Here is a 17393-nt window from a genome sequence, read left to right on the forward strand (position 1 = left end):
GCTCCGGACGCGCAGGCTCAGCGGCCATGGCTCACGGGCCCAGCCGCTCCGCGGCACGTGGGATCCTCCCGGACCGGGGCGCGAACCCGGTCCCCCTGCACCGGCAGGCGGACGCGCAACCACTGCGCCACCAGGGAAGCCCCAAGATCAGTGTTTTTAACTGTTTTCTGCACGGCACAGGGGGGGAAGTGAAGGCACTGTCCTAGTAAAGGGCCTTCCTTGTGGCTCTGCCTGGCTCCTCTGAAGGTAATATGCAGCACTCTCTCCCCTCTGCCTGCTTTACAGGAGGAAAACTCCCTCTTCATCATGACCAACATGATCGTCACCATGAACCAGACCCAGGGCCTCTGTCCTGAGGTAGGCGGCTTCTTGGGGAAGAGCCTCGGGTCTCATACCCACCTCTCTGTGCCTGTCCCACTGTGGGTGGGACCAGGCCATGTGAAACCTGTTTTCACTGGTTCTTCTTTTTCCAGATTCCAGATAAGAGCACCGTGTGTGAATCCGATGCCGACTGTACTACTGGCTCTGCTGGCACCCACAGCAATGGTATAAGCCTGTGGCTGTGACTCCACAGTAGACGCTTAGCCTGGGGAGGGCAGCCCCCGACCAAACTGCCTCCCCTGTGGGCCCCCTCTCAGAGGGAAATCTCCAGGATGGAGAAATCCCCCACACAAGCCTGGGAGAGCCTGGTGTCCAGACTGGGGTCCTGGGACCCTCTTGACATTCATCTCTGTCATCTGCGCCCCAGAAGCCATCCCAGATCTTGCCCTGTCCTGTGGCTCGGCTTCACCCCAGCCCTGCAGTTGGCAAAGCAGTGATGTGCCTTGGACTCAGACAACTCTTTTCCTCCAAGTTGAATTTCTGGATGCTGTCTAAATCCCAGAATTAGACTAGCTTAAGATTGATTGCATAGGATGCATGGTGGAGTTTCTACTCTGCCTCACAAAGTAGAAAGTAGGAGACCCCCATAGACCTGGGTGCCCTTCGCCCCTGTAGGAGTTGCAACGGGAAGGTGCGTGCCATTCAATGAGACCATGAACACATGCGAGGTGGCAGCCTGGTGCCCGGTGGAGGATGATGCACAAGTGCCAACGTGAGTCCTGCCAGAGGGACAGAAGTGTCCTAAATGCTGGGTCTCGGGCCTGAGAGAGGTGGCAGGGGAGTTGTGGCTTTGTGCTCTTGGTGTCAGCCTGTGGAGTCAGGCTTCCCTGGGCTGGCGGTTCTCAACCACAAGGCAGCAACCCTCAGTAGCTAGTGGGCCACGGTGTTTGTCACTCATGGTAAGAGTGCAGATGACTTATTGCTACATTAGGCCTCTGTCAGTTGCAAGTAACTGACAGGAAACGGTTCTCAGGGCCTTAAACGGGTGTGAACACGCACGCACACTTGCACAGTGGGGGCGGTTTGTTGTTCAACTAACCACAGAGATCCCAGCATGGCTAGACCTGGGGCTTGAAGGACAGCATCCGAGTCGCCACCTCTTGGCTCTGCTTCCCTCCGTGGTGGCTTCGTTTGCAGGACCCGTGGCATAGTCCCTAGCCTCCCTGCCCAGCTGTCCGTAGAGATTCTAGACCTGTCCATCTTCACAGCTTCAGCCACATCTGTCAACCCATCCAACCCATCACTGTGGCTGGGGGATGGATTTTGGTTATGGCTCAGGCCTGCGTCCTGTGCCTTCCTAGCTAGCGGGGGAGTCAGACCCACCCAAATGACGCAGGTTGAGAGTGGGAGAGGGTGTGGCTTTTAAAGGAAGTGTGGGGTTCTGTTACCAGAAAAAAGGTACAGATGCTGGGCAGGAAAATTATTAATGTCCGTTAAAGTGTGTTTTATAAACTAGAGCAGGTTCAAGGTTGCCTAGAATAACATTCTTCCTAACTGCGATCAGCTGTGCTGTGAGTGGGTGGAGTCAGAAGTAATGCTCTCGGAACTGCTGGCAACCTGGGGCCTTTCTTACTCAGCGTTCAGACTGAGGCCTAGATAAGCCCAGGGGAGCAGGTAACCATGTGAACCTCATCCTGGGTGTGTCGCAACACGAGAAAATGGTGAGGACTGCGGATTGCTGAGGGCAGCAGCTCCGGCAAAGGAGGGAAATACTAGAAGACGAGGAATCCTAGCATTCTGGAGCTGGAAAGGACTTTATGGAGCCGGTGGCCATGTGTGGCTGCTGAGCACTTGAAATGCAGCTGGGTCCAAAATGAGCTCTCAGGGTAAAATACACTCCAGGTTCTCAAGGCTTATTATTAAAAAAAAAAAAAAGAATATGTAGTATCTCATTAATAACATTGTATGTTGTTTACGTTGGAGTAACATTATAGATATATTGGCTTATTACAGAAAAGTTCATTTCGCTTGTTTCTTTTTACTTTATTTTTGGCGGCGAAGCATGTGGGATCTTAGTTTCCCGACCAGGGATGGAACCAGCGCCCCCTGCAGTGGAAGTGCAGAGTCCTAACCACAGGCCCGCCAGGGAATTCCCTCTTTTTACGTTTTTTTTTTTGTTTGTTTTTGTTTTTGCGGTACGCGGGCCTCTCACTGTTGTGGCCTCTCCCGTTGCGGAGCACAGGCTCCGGACGCGCAGGCTCAGCGGCCATGGCTCACGGGCCCAGCCGCTCCGCGGCATGTGGGATCTTCCCGGACCGGGGCACGAACCCGTGTCCCTTGCATCGGCAGGCAGACTCTCAACCACTGCGCCACCAGGGAAGCCCCGTCTCTTTTTACTTTTTAATGTAGCTACTAGGAAATTTTAAATTACAGTGTGGTTTGTGCCTCACAGTATATTTTCAGCAGACAGTGCTGTTATGGATCTTTTTTTTTTTGGAGTATAATTGCTTTACAATGTTGTGTTAGTTTCTCCTGTACAATGAAGTGAATCAGCTATATGTATGCCTATATCAGCGCTGTTATAGATCTAATCCAGTGTAGGATGATTTTTAAGTGTACACCGATACAGGAAATTTCAGCACTGAGTCACACGGAGAGAAAGGTCTTCCCATCTCTGCTCTTATTCAGCCCCTAGCTGATGTCAAGGAGGAGATCCTGGTCTGGAGTACCTTCAATACCTCTCTGTCCCTCGCTGATTTCCATTTCTCACCGAGAACAAGCCCCAGGCTCAGCACCTTGGGCTGTCAAAAATATGTACCACAGCTCGTAATGACACTGTTCTTAGTTATATTTATTTGAACGATGACCTCTAACTTGTGGCAAACGATATTTTTTATGGTCATGATGGAAAGTTTTATTTCAAAATGAATGTCAGTAAAAAAAAAAAAAAAAAAAAAAAAGTGAGTTGATCCTAAAGGTGGAAACAACCCAAATGTCCATCAACAGATTGTGGTGAACACGTACAATGGAATGTTATTGAGCCATAAAAAGGAATGAATAAAAAGCTCTGACACAGGCCACCACAGGGACGAACCTCGAAAACATGCTAAGTGCAAGAAGCCAGACACAAAAAAGTCACATACTGTCTGATCCCATTCATATGAAATGTCCAGAATAGACAAATCCATAGAGAAAGAAAGTAGATCGGTGGTTCCCGAAGGCTGAGGGGAGGGGAGAATGGATAGTAGCTGCTTGATGGGCAGGCAGTTTCCTTTCGGGGTGATAAAGATGTTCTTGAACTAGATAGAGGTGATGGTTGTATAACACTGTGAATGTACTTCATGCCACTGAATTGTATATTTTCAAATGGTTAATTTTATGTTCTCTGAATTTCACCTCAATTTTTTTTTAAAGGAGGGTTAATCGTAAAGACAAGTATTGCCCATGAGGCACACAGTGGTGTAGGGAGTGACAGAAGTTTGAGAAACCTTGATGTAGCCCATCCCCTTGATACAGGGACGAGGGAATTCAAAGCCCCAGAAGAAGTGCCTTGGTCAAGGTCTTTGTCAGCGGTAGCGACAGGCTCAGCTCTCCACATTGTGTGGCCTCATCACTGGCCTTGCTCCTTTCTCAGCATGGGGAAGAGTGCTGAGGTTTTTTATAGCTTCAAAGATTCCACCTGGGGAGCTTCCCTGGCGGTCCAGTGCTGAAGACTCCATGCTTCCACTGCAGGGGGCACGGGTTTGATCCCTGGTTGGGGAACTAAGATCCTGTATGCCATGTGGTGCAGCCAAACAAACAAACAAACAAAAAGATTCCACCTGGGTCAGGGGGCCCCCCTACTGAGGGGTCAGTCTACAGTGCCAGTTCCTCCCGTAGAAACCCTGCAAAGCAGCGGGGTCCCCTTGGGGAATTCAACTCCTACTGTCAGCAGGAGCTGATGTGGCACTTCCAAGAGGAGGTGCGGCAGCAGACGTGCACTTCTTGTGTCCAGCCTGTAGGTGAATTCACCTTTGCTTTTGCTTCTTAAACCAGATCTGTTGAGCATTCCCGAGAATACCTGAGCGAGGTAAGCCCTGAAACCCAGCACCTGCCGGATGAGTGATTTCTAGTGACGCCACGAGGCACCACCCCTCCCGCCCTTGGTTAGCTAATCCTCAGGTTCTTAAATTCCCACTGCCTTGAGGAAGAGGCCCTGCCCTTCCATGACTAGAAGAAGTCAGAAGCCTTGGTTTGCAGTCTCCTCTCTTGACCTAGTGTTTATGCAGAGGAAAGTAGAAAAGACGAGATATGTTTTACTTCTATCTTGGCAAAGTGACGTTGTAAGACACGTGTATGCGACTTAAAAATATTACCTAGGTATATTAGGAGTGTACCTATGTTTGTCCTTTTATTAACAATACGCTGTAATTTTTTTCAGGCCTGCTTTTTTAAAGGCTGCAGAAAACTTCACTCTTTTGATTAAGAACAACATCTGGTATCCCAAATTTAATTTCAGCAAGTAAGTGGTGGCCAGCTGTGTGAATTCACCAGTGTCTTGGAGAAACTTCTGGCTCTTCCTTGAGGTTTTCCTTGCTCCTATTTTCTGCTTCCTCCCAACTTTAGGAGGAATATCCTTCCCAACATCACCACTGCCTACCTCAAAACGTGCATTTATGACACTAAAACAGATCCCTTCTGCCCCGTATTCCAACTTGGCAAAATAGTGGAGAACGCAGGGCACAGCTTCCAGGACATGGCTGTCGAGGTAGGTGTAGGTCCTGGCTTTTCTAACACAGACTTTGACACATCTTCTAGAAGGGCCCTGAGGAAAGCTTGCTCTGTCTGTCCGCAACCCACAGGGAGGCATCATGGGCATCCAGATCAAGTGGGACTGCAACCTGGACAGAGCTGCCTCCCACTGCTTGCCCAGGTATTCCTTCCGCCGCCTGGACACCCGGGACGTGGACCACAACGTGTCCCCAGGCTACAATTTCAGGTGGGTGTGAGATTGGGCCCCATTCCTCATGTGCTGGGGGGATGGCAGTTGCATCACTCCCCAGTGGGGGCCTCCACGCCCACCCAAGACCAGCACTCAGGCAGCACCCCAAGGGCAGGTGGGGAGGCGTGTGCCAGGGAGAGTGGTCCAAGCAGGGCCTTGCCCCTGTGGCATCCCGACCTGTGAGAGCCCTCCTCGCCTTTTCTTGCCTCCAGAACGACTGTCTGCTTAGCTTTCCTGGGCTGGCCAGCCTCAGCCAGTACCCTGCTGGGTTTTTTTCCTTTTTTTTTTTTTTTGGCTGTGCACTTGTGGGATCTTAGTTCCCCGACCAGGGATTGAACCCAGGCCTCCTGCAGCGCAAGTGCGGAGCCCTAACCACTGGACCGCCAGGGAAGGCCCTCTGCTCACTCATTTTGAGGAGTGGATGAACCTGTGGTCCTCCAGTCCAAAGGCCTCTGGGGCCTGATCCATGAATTGGTTTCTCAGTTGATCTGGCCCCCAGAATCTCCAAGGTGTGGGGGATACAAGTTTTAGCCTCAAGAAAGGCCTTTGCTGGTATCTCCCTGCTAGAAGTGCTGTGTATTTGTTTCCTGGGGCTGCTGTAACAAATGACCACAAACTGGGTGGCTTGAAACAGCAGGAATCTGTTCTCTCACAGTTCTGGAGGCTGGAAGCCCAAAATCAGTGTGTCAGCAGGCCAGGCTCCTTCCTTGCCTCTTCCAGCTTCTGATGGCTGCTGACAATCCTTGGTGGCCCTTGGTTCATAGACACATTACTCAATCTCTGCCTCTGTCGTCACATGGCCTTCTCCTGTCTGTGCCTGTGTCTTTGTGTCCTTTGTCTCTCTTCTTTTACGGACACCAGTCATATTGGATTTGAGGTCCACCCTAATCCAGTATGACTGCATCTTAACTAATTACATCTGCAAAGACCCTATTTCCAAGTAGGGTCAGTGGTGCTCTTTTGCTGCTCTTGTCTCCCTCTAGTGGTGATGTGTGGAATCAAATGCACGGAGCATCTGCTGTCCTCTTGAACCGTCTGGCTCACTGATAGAAGGGCAGATGCTTGCGTTTTTCCCTAGTAAGGGAGTCAGATTTGCATTGCTCTATCTCTGCGGTTACACAGTTTCTTGTAGAAACCATTGTGGAAAACCTCAAGCTTGGGTTGGAACCCCAGAACAGAGAAGCCGATGGGACCCTCACAAGGACACCCACCCCCCGACCCCCACCAGCATCAGGCCCCACCTGAGTTCCCCAGGCCTGGACCACGGCATGGAAGTTGTGGGCCAGACAGATCTCAGGCCACAGCTTAGGCTCCTGGTGGATCCCCTGTATAACACGGGCAGGAAATGGTATCGGTCTCAATGGTTCTCCCCCCAGCATGCCTCTTTGTGTTCTATTTTTGCATGTGGGATCTTAGTTCCCCGACCAGGGGTTGAACCTATGCCCCCTGCAGTGGAAGCACAGAGTCCTAACCGCCGGACTGCCAGGGAATCCCCCTCCTAGTGGTCCTTTTTAAATGGTTTTATTGAGATATAGTTCACATACTACACAGTTCACCCATTTAAAGTGTAGAATTCAGTTGTTTTTAGTATATTCACAGAGTTGTGCAACTGTTACCACAGTCAATTTCAGCACATTTTCATCACCTCAGAAAGAAACCCCAGACCCTTTAGCTCTATCCCTCTATCCCTTCAGCTACATCAGCCCCTGGCAACCACTAATCTACCTCGTTTGCCGATTCTTGACTTTCACAGGAATGGACTCATACAATATGCGGCCTTCTGTGACTGGCTTCTTTCACCTAGCATCATGTTTTTTTTCCAGGTTCATCCATGTTGTGGCATTTATCAGTACTTCTCTTTACGGCTAAATAATATTCCATGGTGTGGATATAACACATTTTGTTTATCCACTCATCCAATTGATGGATCAATGGTTCTTTCATACAAAAAATGTCCAGTGCTGAGATGCTCGGTCCCCCCACCCACAAAGCAGACTTGGCCATCACTGCTGGCTGGCCACCTTCTGTTAGTGGCCAGGGTCTCCTTGAGAGACACGGGGCTCAGCTGTATCAGGAAGGGCTCTCAGAGGAGGAAGTTCCATTTTAAGTCGTAGGAAGTGAGGGTGATGACAGAGGACGGATCTCTTCGTGCGCCCCCGTGCCAGCAGCCCAGACCCTCTGCCCTGCGGGCCCCAGCGCCCTCCTCCTCAACAGGCCAGCCCTCCTTCTGCGTGGCTCACGTTAGCCAGGCGAAGCCCCGAGGTGCTCGAGTGTGGTTCGTTCAGCAGGCAGAGCGAGCCCTAAGCCAGCGCCAACTCCGCCAGGGCCTCGGGAGTTCGCTCTGACATCCCTCAGCAGGACCCAGAGGCTGTCTCAGGCCTCCCTGTGCCTTTTCCCTCTAACTCGGCCTCCTTTCCCAGGTTTGCCAAGTACTACAACGACCTGACCGGCGCCGAGCACCGCACGCTCATCAAAGCCTACGGCATCCGATTCGACATCGTCGTGTTTGGAAAGGTAGCCTGGCCGCCGGCTCCCCTCGTTCAGAGCCCACCGGCCCTCTTCTGGGCTGGCCAGGGGCAAGGGGCCCTCTCCCCTCCCCTATCACAGCTGCTGCTTTTTCTCCCGTCATTTGCAGGCTGGGAAGTTTGACATCATCCCCACCATGATCAACATTGGCTCCGGCTTGGCGCTCTTAGGGGTGGTGAGTGGCTCACTTAGACCTCTCTGGCCACCCGCCTGGGGCTGTGACCCCCCCCAGCACAGCAAGCTGAGACCCTCTGCTGGCATCCTGGTTCTTCCCCTTGACCCCAGACTTGTTTCTAGGCTCGACCTTCCAGGCTCATTTCCCTTCCCCATCCCCGCCTGCTTCCTCCTGCTCTTCTCCAAGACCACGCCCCTCGGGCCCTAACCTTTCCCCTCGGAGAGATGGAGGAGCCTTTCATTTCCTTGGAAGATCCCAGGCTTGTGGGAAGGGGTGCACACAGAATAATAGGGGCCACAGCCTCCTGCCTCATTCTTTCTTGCCCTGTGCTACGTTCAGACGACAGTGCTGTGTGACGTCATAGTCCTCTACTGCATGAAGAAAAGATACTACTATCGGGAGAAGAAATATAAATATGTGGAAGACTACGAGCAGGTAGGTCACCTCCCGCGCTCCCAGCAGGCGCCCTACCTCACCTGCCCCGCGCACCAGCGGTGAGAACCCCTAGTTCATTTAGGCGTGTTGTCCGCTCAGGCAGTCACACGCGACTCTTGTCATCTGCTCCATTTCTAGACCATCTGTACTAGCCTTTACTTCATACTTCTCTTCAAATGGACTCACTCTTTAAAATCTAGCCTTCATTTTAATCAGTGATGTCTCAGGTTAGTTATGATAATGGATATCAGGACAAAACCTCTGCCCACACTCTACTTAAATTCGCCTTGCAGAGCAAGAGGACCTACCTGAATACGCTCAGTTGTGAAGGGCTGTCCAGACGTCCTCAGGGAAAGTGCCCGATTCCCACCTGCCCCAAATGGTCCGGGCTTGCCTGCGGGCAGCACAGGGCGGGTGCACGTGTATCCATAAGCATATCAACTGACGATAAGCATATTGTTCTTTGCAGGGTCTTGGCAGTGACAGGGACCAATGATGCCCACCCCACACCTGGGTTTTCCTCGGCCCTCATCAGAGCACAGCAAGGAGGGAGAAAAGGCTGCCTGCCACGTCACCCCAGAGGACGTTCCAGATTCGGAGTCCGTCTCCACAAGTACTGCAGGGTTGCCCAGCTGCTCCCATGTCTTGTGTGTAGGGTTTGCATAGTAAACCACTGTGCACATTGGTCACCTCCTGTCTGTGGCTGGGTCATCTCTGCCGTTCCTTCTATTTGGGGTCACTGGGGCAAGCTCTGGCCCGAGGGCAGTGAAGTGGCTGTGGCTACAGGGCCGGGGCCTTCTCCAGGGCCGGGTCTCCTCAGAGGCTCCCATCGCCAGCCCCCTTCGAGACAGGCCCAGTCCTCCGAGGCCCGGCGCTCCACTCAAGCACTGTATAAGGAAGGCGGGACACCTGGCTGTGCTTGTAGCTCTTCGGCGCACCGGGGCTGCTATTCCTCTCCCCCCACCAGAGGCTTCAACCACGAGGTCATGAGGCGGAGCTAGTGTTTTTCCTTTGAGAAGAGCTACATTGAGATGATTGAGGACCAAACATTAAAACAAATGATTTGGGCTTCCCTGGTGGCGCAGTGGTTGCGCGTCTGCCTGCCGATGCAGGGGAACCGGGTTTGTGCCCCGGTCCGGGAGGATCCCACATGCCGCGGAGCGGCTGGGCCCGTGAGCCATGGCCGCTGAGCCTGCGCGTCCGGAGCCTGTGCTCTGCAACGGGAGAGGCCACAGCAGAGGGAGGCCCGCATACCACAAAAAAAAAAAAAAATTTCTTAATCTGTGTGGTTTCACAGCGTGAGCTAGAACTTTCCTTCCTTCCCCTTTACTTGGACCAGTAAATCCATTTGTTATCCCAGCTCACTGTGCTCCTGAAACAGTCTATTGCTGGAGCTTAGGTATTTTTTTTTTTTTTTCTACTTTAACCTTCTCTTAAAGCCTAAGAAGCTTGATCTTCGTTAGCTTGTGTTCCTATAGAGTTTACGAGATTTTTTTTCTGTGGTGTACTGTTTGTCTTACCGGTGCTTACATTTTACATAAAAGTGTGGGTCTACACTACAGGGAACAGTTTTAGGTGACACGAAGGTGGCTTATCCTCCCTCCTCCTCATTTGCCTTCCAGAAACCTCCAAGCAAAAGCAGCACCCCCTACACCTACCCTGCCACCGATTTGAAATGTTAATGAAGTTATTTCTAGCTTGCCTTCACACCGACTTTATTCTGCATCAGGTGTTCAGGATCTCCCTAAAGAAAGCAGCCCGCCCCTCCTGCTTGTTATGAATTCATTTGCAACTGCTGAAGGGAACGTTTATTTTAGAAGTGCTCTGCTTCTGCAGGATAAATGGCCAACCCGGGCTTTTCTTGCTCTGGGGAAAAAAGAAAAAAGTTTACAGACCCCTTTGAAAAAGTTCTGGTTCAAGCTACCTTTCTGAAAAATGCCTGCTTGAACACACCAGTCACATGGAGCTGGAATTTTTAGGAAAGGCTTATTATCTTGCAGGCTAAGGAGTGATGGTTACTGGGGTGAGGAAGGCTTCCTTCAGCCTCCCTTTTCTAAAATGGAATGCCACAGCCAGGTGGGATGAGGGTTGGGGGTGGCATTGCCCTTTACTCACCAGAATCATCTTGCATTCTGCTACAGCCCCACTTGTTGGCACTCCTTGGCACTGCCTCTTAAGTAGGCTTCCTTCAGCCTTGCATCCATGGATGACCTTCTAGGAGATTCTGAAACCCCTAAAACTGTGCAAAGTGATGCACCTGTGTGCATTTCTGCTCGCTTTCATCAGGTTCTCAGTGGGGTCTTTGAACAGGAACACCTGCCCTTGTCTCTGGAAGGCCAGTATTTCACTTGTATTTCTGCAGTAATGGAACAGGAATCTTTCAGATTTCATCTACTGTCGCTTGATAACAGAAAACTGAAGTTCAAAGCTAGTAAAGCAATCCTGTGGGCTAGGTTCACATTTAGAATACAGGGAACCCTCAGCCCGCAGTCTGGAGAAAGCAACCATTCTAAAATAAAATAGTCTCCAGAGGCCGTGAAAACCGGCAACCATCAAGGCTCTGCAGAACACTGAATCTGCTGACAAACTCAGCGTACTTTCTGAGCCTCGGTTTACAGATGATGATCCATAAAATGGGGTTAATACCTACCTCACGGGTGAAGTGTCACGTTGCGTGCCTACCCACAGGACGCATTCAATGTGTGATTAAAACTGCTCCCGTAGCTGCTCGCCTGTTTGGTCTCCATCAGAAGAACCTATCTGTCAGTGACCTGCCTGGCAGAGCAGTGCTCTGCAAGCTTCAGCATACAGGTCAGTCACCTGGGGATCGTGTGTAAATGGGGCCTGGGAATATGAATTTCTAACCCAGTCCCAGGTGACGCTGATCCGGGGACCACACTCTGAGTAGCGAGGTACGAGGACATGCTGAAATTAGGGATTTGCTGAGTACATCAGCCCTGATGGGCATTTGATCCTGCTGTCAGCTTAAGGAAGGAAGACATAAGGACAGATGACCTCGAGAGCACTGACTTAATTAAACGACCAACAAAAACATCCCAAAGAGGCCCAGGCTTTGCACCATTTTGCTGTCTGTTTATTTCAAGTTTACAGAGAAGCTTAAACATTTGTGGAAAAACACTGAAGGCTTATTTTTTCTCTTAAGTTCATTTACTTTTTAGTGATAAATACACAGTATTTAACTTTGTACACCTGATAAAAGGAAAATGCATAGTAGAAAGGATCAGGAATAAAACAGAAGCATCGGGCATGAAATCAATCACAGGATAGAAAAGTCAGCAATCCCACGAAACTCGGCCCGTAAAGCTGGAGAGAAGATGGGAATCAACGACCTTGAAACCTTACCTAGCACCTTGGAAGTGAGTGGAGGTCTTGGTTCTTTCCCCTGGCAACGTGAAGCTCCCCTTTGGAAGATGGGTGAGAGCGACAGGTGGAGCCTGTGTCTAAATGCACAGCTTTCCCCTCCTTGTCCTGAAAGGCTTTGAGGAGGGGAGCCCTAACTCACGGAAAAGCCCAGACCAGAGGGGAGATGGCCTCTCGGGCCCCAAGTGCCAACAAGGGGCTAGATAAGGCTTTATGGGAGCCACTGGCCAGGCTGCGGAATAGATGGGGAAGTGGAACAGGACAGAAGAAAGATGGGTAGAGAACATGTGCTGCTTCAAAGCCACAGGTACAGGCCACCGCTTGCTTACACCCAACTGGTCCCACAGATGAGCCAGTAATGGAAGAGACGGATAGGCACCCTTTTCGCTCACCTGGAAAAGCTCCTGCCCTTTCCTGACAGAGCCGGCTTTTGAAAAAAATCAGTGTTTGTGCTTTAGGAGTGGAGACAAACCCCAAAAGTTTGCGCTCCAAGTAGCTCTAATGCTTTATGTTACAGCCCTCTTTTGCTTATACTTTTCTCAGTGGGGCGGTTCCTTTCCACAGCTTTCTTTGGTGTTTCTTAGTGTAAAAAAAAAAAAAAAAGAAAAAAAGTAATGAACGTGGGCCTCCCCCAACCCACCCGCCTACATTGCTCAGTGCTGCCTGATCGCTGGCATTCCACATGTGAACCCTTAGACGGAGAGTTTCGTGGTGGGAGAAATGGCGTCGCCCGATGCAGTTGTGTAAACACAGGAGGAGTTCTGCAGAGGCTCTGCAGGCTGCCCGCCCTCCCTGGGCGAGCCACTCGGCCAGGCCAGAGTCCAAAGAGACAGGCTAGGACTAAGACTAAGGACCGGTTGACCTGAACCACTGCAAGGTGCTTACTGCAAACTAACCAGACCCTGTGTGCTCCCAGGAAGGCTGGAGCCTGTAAATTTAAACAAGCACAGGAGGTGAGAGGAAGTACCAGATTACAGAAAGAAAGAAAGCAGGCCAGAGGACCCTCCAGCAGATGGGTGTCCTTTGCTCTTGGAAACCAACATTCTCTAACTCGGTACTGCTTTTAAGGTAGCATGAAAAGTCTGGCTAAATGACAGTCAAGAGCTTATGAAGCCTGATGGAAGCCAAGAACACCCGGGCTCTGTGAACGCGCTGGACGGGGGAACAAGGCCTGCTTCTCTGTCTCTCTGCAAAAAGTCCTCATAACCAGCACTGATCTGCCAGAAACTACAGGAAAGCACGTCCTTCTGAGCCCAATCACTGACACTATTTCCCCCAAGCCAGATTCCACAGAGCACTGGGAATTCCAAAGAAGGAAGGAAGACAAAGTTCTTCCAATTTTCCTCCCTCTTGAACTTCACACTCACCTACGTGTGGCTCTGGAAGAAGTCCACTTGAACTGCAACCAAACTTCCCAAGGTTAGTTGGAAGTCAAAAAGGTAAACTTTTTCTTTCTGGACTTCTGGCTACAAAAAGGAACTCCCTGTACAAAGCCCTGGTTCCCTTGGACCTGAGGACTGCTCTAGGTTTCCATAATCTTCTCTTAAAGGGCGCCCTAAAGTTATTGTATAGATCCAAACAGAGCTTTGCTGGTAAGGATGATCATTTGTGTCTCAGTTGAATGAAAGTATTTCTTAACTGGCCCTCCAGAAACTGGATAAGTGTTTCATTGACTACAACAATCAGCTAGTATTTAAGAAGAAAACAGAACCTTAGCAGCCTCTAGAATACACAGGTTATAAACAAGGTGAGCTGCTAATATACAGGCATAGATTTCATTGGCTCTAACTCCGATCACATCCCTGAAGCCATGGGAGAGATCCTGGAAGCTCGAAATGATTTCTGAACTGCTCTAGAGTTCAGACTGGTTAGAAAATTGAAAGTAGTTTTTGTTGTTGTTTACTCTTAAGCCATGTAATGTACATGGAAGTGTAGGATTTCACCCTGAAGTTTTTGTAATTTAACAAGAGATTTACCAGAGCTCCCTCAACTACTGAAGAAAAGTTTCAGCTTTGAGCGGCTATCATAAAGAAACACACTTGTTCAGTCCTTTAGGGGAGATGTCCCACCACAACCACTGAATGCCCCTCTGAGGCTGGAAAATCCCCCCTGTGAAGCTGTTAAGGGTCAAGCCCTTTCCATTTTCCTGACTACAGCTCTACTCATAAAAAAAATTAAGTCCTTCTTAGGAATAAGTTGCCTCGAAGCTCCCTGCAGCTACTGAGGGCTAGCCCTGTCCTGACTCCTTGAGTCCACAGTTCTAGAAGGAGCCACGGTTCGGGGCTTGGGGTTTTGCGCGAAGTCACACCCGCTCTTCCCCTCCCTTTCAAACGCAGCGAGTGTGGTCTCAGACCACACCACCAGAGTTTCCTGCCAGTTTTCCCCGATTTTCAAACTCCACACACATTCACTTGGTATATCTGACATGATTCTGAGTTCACAAGGAAGGATTTTTGGCATAAAAACATTTTAAAAAGCAATTGTCCCCAAATGTACGTGGCTTTGGGTCTGCAACTCCTCACACCCTCCCATTCAGCCAGCCAGTGGCCAAGGTCGATGTCATGGAGTCGTCTTTTTTTTTTTTTTGTCTCCTTTAAAACAATAAAGAAATCAAACAAATGGGAAAAACAACAACAACAATAACCAGAGATGATGGTCAAGGCTCTATACACGTGCTCGGTTTCCGTAGGACATGCTGCTATGGAAACGCAGGGCGCAGCCCGCAGAGGTGAGACGTGCATGCGAGGTCGAGGTCCGGCAGCTACTCCATCACCTCGTCCGGCTGCGGAGGATGCGTCCGCTTGCCGGAGCCGGGGGCCAGGGCCCCCCAACTCTCCACGCCTGGGCTGCCTTTCATAAGAGCGCTTCCTCCTCCCCCACAGGAGGCGGGTCGGGGCCCCTGAGGCTGTCTTCGCTGCCTTGCTTCCTGCTCACCAAACAGAAAACCCGTGTTAAGCCCCAGCGCGATGCTGGCACGGCCCTGAACCAAGGTTTCCCGCGGCCCCACACCACCTGGGATGGGCGTTATTTACTTAACTTCTTTTAGATTCTCTCCCCCGTTTTTCTTGCTCACATGAAAGTTTCAAAGGAGACTGTATCCCCTCTGTAAATGGAAAACCAGCATCATGGGCAAAAATAGCAAGGAACTATAAAAATAGCTGTTAATCTAGGGGCCTAACACCTAAAATCATGGTACATGTCACAAGTCGTGTGAGCTCCACACTGGGGCCTGTTCACCGAGGGCTTTAGGCTCTAAGCTCTTCCGGGGCAGCAACGGTGACACTTGTCTTCAGCCCCCAGCTGCGTTTCTGGGACAACGAGCAGCATGCCGGACTGGGCCTGGCACACAGCCAGCCTTCAGGAAATGGTCAACAGAACCGCCCTCCGCACACAGGCCCAAGGGACACCTCCGACGAAGAGAAGGGCCCTCAGCTCGGCAATGTGTGATCGGAGCGGGAGACCAAGTTGGTGGGAAGAAGTGTCCTGGTGTCCCCAGCTAGGGCTGCCTGGGGTGACGGACATGGGCAGTGCAATGGGAAATGGAAGGGAAGGTCCCCACGGAGAGGCCCAAACCCTTTGCCATCATCAAGCAAACAATGCCCCTCCTAAGGGGAGCTGTTGGGCTTGCCACGCAGGACTAATGCCTACTGTGTGCCCTGGGCCCGAAGGGCAACCGCCCTCGCACGAGGGAAGGGCAACCGCCCTCGCACGAGGGAAGGGCAAGCGTGATGTCTGTACATTCCTAGGAAGAAACTCCTCTTTGTTTAAAACTCACACTCACTGGCTTTTACGTTTCTGCCAAAGAATAGGGGGTCAAGTCTCCTGGGAGGAGAGTTGTAACTGGATAACCAATGAGGCCCTACAGCTGCCTGCTCACACCAGCTGGTCTCCCTGCAGACAGCTAGTGGGCCATGGGCCCAAGGCCTCTAACGACTGACTGAGCCCTAAGAGCTCCAGAGTGCTGGACCATTGGGACAACCAAAGCATCCCACCTGTGGGCTGAGGGCAAGGGCAGGTAATCCCCAGGTGCTGCTGGGACTGAGGTGAGGGAATAAAGAGGCAGTAAAGTCCTCTGGGCCAATATCAGTCTTTGGTGTCTTGCAACTTTGATCTCATTAAAAATAAAAGGTGAAATAAACAACAGACTTGCACAAAAAGGGAGGCAAACTCTAAAACTGAGGTTGAGAAGAGAAGGGCCCAGCAAAGGCCAGTCCATTAGGCTTCACCCTGTCACCCTGTGAGGCTCAAAGCATAGGCGGGGTCACCCCATCATCTGCTGCAGAGACGGCTGGGAACAATTTGGCAGGTACCAAGGCAGCCTTCGCAGGCTGTTGATGATTGGCTCTGATGGCTAACTGCCGCTTTCCCTGCTCCTTTTTTAAGCATAAATGATCCCCAAATGGTCTTCCTATATTATCATATAAGCACCTGACTCCTATGGTGGCCAATAAATTTCATCTCATAAGCCAACTCCTAAGAAACGGAAACAGCTGCTGCTTCTACAAGAATGTTCACAGCAGCATTATTCATGCATGATAGCCTCCAAAATGGAAACAATGTCCAGCACCAGATGAATGGAGAAATAAAATGTGGGTATATCCAAACAATGGAATATGATTCAGCCATAAAAAGGAATGAAGTTGGGAGAGGAACCAAGATGGCGGAGTAGAAGGACGTGCTCTCGCTCCCTCTTGCGAGAACACCAGAATCACAACTAGCTGCTGGACAATCATCGACAGGAAGACACTGGAACTCACCAAAAAAGATACCCCACATCCAAAGACAAAGGAGAAGCCACAATGAGACGGTAGGAGGGGCACAATCACAGTAAAATCAAATCCCATAACTGCTGGGTGGGTGACTCACAGACTGGAGAACACTTATAACACAGAAGTCCACCCACTGCAGTGAAGGTTCTGAGCCCCACGTCAGGCTACAGAAGTCCACCCACTGGAGTGAAGGTTCTGAGTCCCACGTCAGGCTTCCCAACCTGGGGGTCCGGCAACGGGAGGAGGAATTCCTAGTGAATTAGACTTAGAAGCCTAGTGGGAATTGATTGCAGGACTTTGACATGACTGGGGGAAACAGAGGCTCCACTCTTGGAGGGCACACACAAAGTAGTGTGCACATCGGGACCCAGGGGAAGGAGCAGTGACCCCAGGGGAGACTGAACCAGACCTACCTGCTAGTGTTGGAGGGTCTCCTGCAGAGGCGGGGGGGTGGCTGTTGCTCACCATGGGGACAAGGACACTGGCAGCAGAGGTTCTGGGAAGTACTCCTTGGCGTGAGCCCTCCCAGAGTCCGCGATTAGCCCCACCAAAGAGCCAGGTAGTCTCCAGTGTTAGGTTGCCTCAGGTCAAACAACCAACAGGGAGGGAACCCAGCCCCCCCCATCAGCAGACAAGAGGATTAAAGTTTTACTGAGCTCTGCCCACAGCCCAGGTAGGCTCCAGTGTTGGGTTGCCTCAGGCCGAACAACCAACAGGGAGGGAACCCAGCCCCACCCGTCAGCAGTCAAACAGATTAAAGTTTTACTGAGCTCTGCCCACCAGAGCAACAGGCAGCTCTACCCAC

The 17393-nt window shown here is 50.9% G+C and overlaps 2 protein-coding genes across 7 annotated transcripts in view; one reads left to right on the top strand and one right to left on the bottom strand.

Moving 5' to 3' along the window:
- P2RX4 (purinergic receptor P2X 4) overlaps nucleotides 1-9127 on the top strand; it is a 16680-nt gene extending 7553 nt beyond the window's left edge. For all 3 annotated transcript variants that reach the window (XM_007123245.4, XM_028480073.2, XM_007123247.4), the window contains 10 exons: nucleotides 286-357; nucleotides 474-546; nucleotides 997-1093; nucleotides 4742-4822; nucleotides 4927-5068; nucleotides 5163-5299; nucleotides 7723-7816; nucleotides 7938-8003; nucleotides 8343-8438; nucleotides 8908-9127. In XM_007123245.4, the coding sequence (XP_007123307.1) occupies nucleotides 286-357; nucleotides 474-546; nucleotides 997-1093; nucleotides 4742-4822; nucleotides 4927-5068; nucleotides 5163-5299; nucleotides 7723-7816; nucleotides 7938-8003; nucleotides 8343-8438; nucleotides 8908-8934 (885 nt within the window). In that variant the 3' untranslated portion in view covers nucleotides 8935-9127. The remainder of the gene's footprint in view (nucleotides 1-285; nucleotides 358-473; nucleotides 547-996; nucleotides 1094-4741; nucleotides 4823-4926; nucleotides 5069-5162; nucleotides 5300-7722; nucleotides 7817-7937; nucleotides 8004-8342; nucleotides 8439-8907) is intronic.
- A 5107-nt stretch (nucleotides 9128-14234) lies between these two features.
- The window catches only part of CAMKK2 (calcium/calmodulin dependent protein kinase kinase 2), a 54588-nt gene continuing 51429 nt past the window's right edge, over nucleotides 14235-17393 (bottom strand). For 2 of the 4 annotated variants that reach the window (XM_024120954.3, XM_024120956.3), the window contains one exon: nucleotides 14235-14745. In XM_024120954.3, the coding sequence (XP_023976722.1) occupies nucleotides 14673-14745 (73 nt within the window). In that variant the 3' untranslated portion in view covers nucleotides 14235-14672. Of the gene's footprint in view, nucleotides 14923-17393 lie in introns of all 4 variants that reach the window. The other 2 variants (XM_028480258.2, XM_028480257.2) reach the window with 1 other exon arrangement.

Source organism: Physeter macrocephalus, chromosome 19 (genome assembly GCF_002837175.3).
Source record: "Physeter macrocephalus isolate SW-GA chromosome 19, ASM283717v5, whole genome shotgun sequence".
Taxonomy (NCBI): domain Eukaryota; kingdom Metazoa; phylum Chordata; class Mammalia; order Artiodactyla; family Physeteridae; genus Physeter; species Physeter macrocephalus.